The sequence below is a fragment of the Octopus bimaculoides genome, chromosome 23, assembly GCF_001194135.2.
Source record: "Octopus bimaculoides isolate UCB-OBI-ISO-001 chromosome 23, ASM119413v2, whole genome shotgun sequence".
NCBI lineage: Eukaryota > Metazoa > Mollusca > Cephalopoda > Octopoda > Octopodidae > Octopus > Octopus bimaculoides.
This window is the reverse complement of record NC_069003.1, coordinates 7,009,600-7,014,389: the sequence shown is the minus strand read 5'-3', so window position 1 is coordinate 7,014,389 and position 4,790 is coordinate 7,009,600. Positions and strand designations below refer to the sequence as shown.

At 38.4% G+C, this 4,790-nt stretch overlaps 1 protein-coding gene across 1 annotated transcript in view; it reads right to left on the bottom strand.

Annotated features, from left to right (window-relative positions):
• Positions 1 to 126: 126 nt before the first annotated feature.
• The window catches only part of LOC106873857 (DNA polymerase delta subunit 2-like), a 15,151-nt gene continuing 10,487 nt past the window's right edge, over positions 127 to 4,790 (bottom strand). The window contains 1 exon segment of the mRNA XM_052976026.1: positions 127 to 324. Within this exon segment, the coding sequence (XP_052831986.1) occupies positions 170 to 324 (155 nt within the window). The 3' untranslated portion in view covers positions 127 to 169.

The window sequence follows — 4,790 nt, the reverse complement described above, 5'->3', positions numbered from 1 at the left end:
ATATATATATATATATATATATATATATACACACACATATACATATGAGTGAGTGTGTGTATTCATTTTACAAAATAGTTTTATTTAAAAAAACAAAATCAAACAAAAGAAGTAAACCCCAAAAAGTTGAAATACAAAATTTTGAAAATGTTTATTATTGTTATTGTATTTATTTATCAACTTGAGGGCTGGCTGGCGTCTGTGATATGTCGTTATGAAGCTTAATCACCTCACAATCAAGTGTTCGAAGGTTGACAAGAACAAAGGAACATTCTGCTTGGAAGCGAGGGACAGTTATCAGACGTACTGCTTGATTACGCTCACCTGAAGTGGACAGAGAGAGAGAGAGAGAGAGAAAAAGAGGTATATAGATACATGTAAATAGGTAGGTAAGTAGAGTGACAACAGAAAGTGGGAGACAGAGAAATAAGTAGATTGATAGACTGAGAACAAAGGGGGAGAGTGAAGAGGGAGAGATTGGCAGAGAGAGGTCAGTGAATGAGATATACAGAGGTAGGTAGACAGGTATAGGCTAACGAGTGAGATACAGGTAGATGGATAGAGATCAGTGATTGAAATATAGAGGGATACGTAGATAGAGAGAGGTCAGTGAATGGAGATCTAGAAAGATAGGAAGAGAGAGAGAGATGTGTGAGGGTTAAAAAGTGAAAATAAAGGAGGGGTTTAGAATGATATACATAGGTTTATGAGAACAATAAAACAGAAGATTTAGTTGAATTCTTCATTATAACAATACATATTGCTGTTGTAAAGTGGGTTCCTCCCACTGGTGTAGTTGTTGTTTTTACACTAGTAGCCACAATAGTTACTAGTCATTGCATACCGTTGTATCTCTTCATATTGGAATAGTAATACACTAACTACTTCTGTCTTACTATCGCTGATAGTTCCACAAGACACCAACTAGAACTGTCGACTCTCGACCCTCTCTTGACGACTGGCTAGTGGTCTATTTATAATGGCTGGTTCCTACCACTTTTTACTGGGAGGGGTACACAGTTTCACTATACAACAATTGCATAGCCTTTACCTGTATCACTAGTGTATACTAGTAGGCTGTGTAGTAATTGTTGCACTCTGGAAACTATTCAAATGCATATAACACTAAAAGTAAATTGGAAAACAAAAATACCTGATTGGAAGTTGGATGTACATGGACCTACGTCAGTGGTTCCCAAAGGGTGTGACACTGAGCCACTGGGGGTGGTGGAAAGATCGGGGGGGGGGGGAATAATGGTGTGGCAAAAGGATGTAAAAATAACGGGGTTAGTTAGGTTACGTTTTAATTTTGAGTCTCTTTCAGCCTTTCGCGGTGATTAGAGGCGAGGGAATGTTTTAATTGTGAAATATAGTTGCTTTTGAATTTGCTGCAGAAAGTGGTCTGTGCTTGTGGTGGTGTGTATATACATATACACACCAGTATATAGATATATATATACACACACACAAGTATGTATGTTTGTGTGTGTGTGTGTGTGCATATATATATATATATATATACACATATACACACACACATGCAAATATGACGCGTTTCAGTTTCCATCTACAAAATCCACTCACAAGGTCAGCCCCTTCTTACCACCCCACTTTTATGAGATATTGTACTGAAAGCTTCCATTGATTTTTATACATAACATTCAATGGCAAAAGAAATAAAAGACGAAAAGAAACCTACACTGCCATATGCCAACAAACATTGATAACCAAGGACCTGGGATGTGAAAGTTCACCTCAAATACAGGTGTTCTAGTGTGGAAATGATTACAGGTGAAGTCAAAAGATTTTTTTTAGAAACCATTTTACATCTATTTATCTGTGTTAGTATCAATAAAATGACATTTTGTTAGAACAATCGTTATTATTATTATTATTTTATTACTTTCACCATTTACATGCTTTCATGTAACTCCACATCACATCATATTGTATTGCATCATTCTCAATCATCATCATCGTTTAACGTCCGCTTTCCATGCTAGCATGGGTTGGACGATTTGACTGAGGACTGGTGAAACCAGGTGGCTACACCAGGCTCCAATCTGATTTGGCAGAGTTTCTACAGCTGGATGCCCTTCTTAACGCCAACCACTCCGAGAGTGTAGTAGGTGCTTTTACGTGCCACCGGCACGAAGGCCAGTCAGGCGGTACTGGCAATCTCTTGTAAAATTTTGGTGGTTAATAAAGAAATTATTATTATTATTATTGTTATTACTAAGGTGGCGAGCTGGCAGAATTGTTAGCACACTGGGCAAAATGTTTTGTGATATGTTGCCTGCCGCTACGTTCTGAGTTCAAATTCCCCTAAGGTCAACTTTGCCTTTCATCCTTTCGGGGTTGATAAATTAAGTACCAGTTGAGTACTGGGGTTCGATGTAATCGACTAGACCTTCCCCCCAAATTTGAGGCCTTGTGCTTCCAGTAGAAAGGATTATTATTATTATTATTATTATTATTCGTTTGTGAGAGCAGTTAAGTTTATTTCAGATATTCTCATTTTAAAATTAATCTCTGGCTAATCGTTGAAAGGACATTGGTGTTGCCTTGACAGAGGTTTGCGCTCTCTGAGTGCTCTTCTTATCATTATAATTATTATTATTATTATGAAGGTAGAAAGTTGACAGTTGTTAAAATTCTGCCAAGGTCAGCTTTGACTTCCATCCTCTCGGGGTCGATGAAATACGTACCAGTTGAGCACTGGGGTCGATGTAATCGACTAGCCCCCTCCCCTTCCAAATTTCAGGCCTTGTGCCTATAGTAGAAAGGATTATCAAGGCAGGAAGCTAGCAGAATTGTTAGTATGCTGGACAAAATGTTTAGCACATTTTGCCTGTATTCACACATCATCATAATCATTTAATGTCCCTTTTCCACAACAGCATTGAGTGGATGGTTTGACAGGAGCTGACCAGCTGAAAGGTTGCTCAGGCCCCATGTCTGTTTCAACATGGTTTCTATGGCTGGATGTCCTTCTTAATGCCAACCCCTTTCCAGATAGATAGATCATGTGAAACTACTGTGGTTTGACTGTGATGTCTGCTTGGCTACCTAGCGATTCAGTTCTGAATCTGCTACACCTTCATATGCAGTAGGTTACGGTTAGGGTTAATGTATACACACAGAGTGTTGGGAGACACTGATGGACCCTGAGGTACACAAGAGCTGATAAAGAATGGGTGGAAATAGAACTCATATTTATTTTATCGATCCCGGAAGGGCAAAGTTGATTCCAGTGAGATTTCAGCTCAGAATGGTAAGGGATGAAATCAAACACAGGTTTCACATTTTGGCACAAGGCCAGCAATTTTGGGGGGAGGGGAGTAAATCGATTACATTGACCACCAGTAGTACTCAACTGGTACTTATTTCATCTACCCCGAAAGGATGAGAGGCCAGTGCAGCCTCAGCAGAATTTGAACTCAGAACATAAAGACAGATGAAATGCTGTTAAGCAGCTTGACCAGTAGGCTAACGAGTCTGCCTGTTTGTTGTCTTTATGAAATCAAATACGGCCAAGCAATTTTGCCTGACATCCTTAACGAGTCTTCTGATCCCCCCACCCCACCCCACTGCCAATAAAAACGTTTTTGTTCCAATTGATCTGTATTTAAGGGATGTGTAGGTAAACTGAAATCTTCAAAAGATAATCCATTCAATTGATCAGGCTGGGAGAATTATCTTCTGTGAACTTGCCAAGTGATCCGTTAATCTAGGCACTTCATTATAATGCACTTTAAGCTCTAATGTTACCAATAATTGGTGAGAGAAATGACACAGTCTCAATATAACGTATGTATATGCATCACACACATACACACATATATATATAGACACACACACATATATACATATATATATATACACAATCATATACATGCACACACATATACACACACATGCACATATATATACACACACACATATATACACACACACATATACACACATGCACATATATACACACACACACATGTACATATATACATACACACACACACATGTACATATATATATATATACATACACACATACATATAAATATATAAAAACACACACACACAAATATAAAACAAGCTTTAAATATCTTGGAAAATAGACAAGTTTTCTTCCATTGCTCAAATCATCAGCACAACTACTAACACCACCACCACCACAACAACCAATACCACAACTACTACTGCTACTAGGACATCTGTCACAACAACCACTAGCACCAAAACACTCCACTACCACCACAACTACTATAACCAATACTACTTTACTACCATAACAACCGCTATTAATACTACCACAATCACTACTACTATTACCAAAACAACAACCACCACCACCACTTTCATTACTACTACCACCACCACCACCACCACTACTAACTACAAATACCACTACCATCACCACTAACACTACTATTACCGAAACCATCACCACCACCACCACTGCAATTACTGTCCTTTTTCCCTCCGTAATTACTGTGACTCCACTGACCAATGCATACCAATTAGTGTCCCCCCCCACCGCCACCCTCGACCACCAACACCAATCCTGCCACCAGTCTAGGTTAATCAAAGACAAGAACCAGGTTATAACAAGAAAACGATGTTATTTAACGAAGAAAAAAAAAAAAAAAGGTGTTGAGTAATTAACATATTTTTTGAGAAAAGAAGAACAAGTGAAACAGAATGTTCCAGAATTTAAAACTGCGTTTTGGTTAACCCTTTCAATGGGGGGAAATATCGGATATATTCACTCAAGGTTCAATTCCCCTTTAA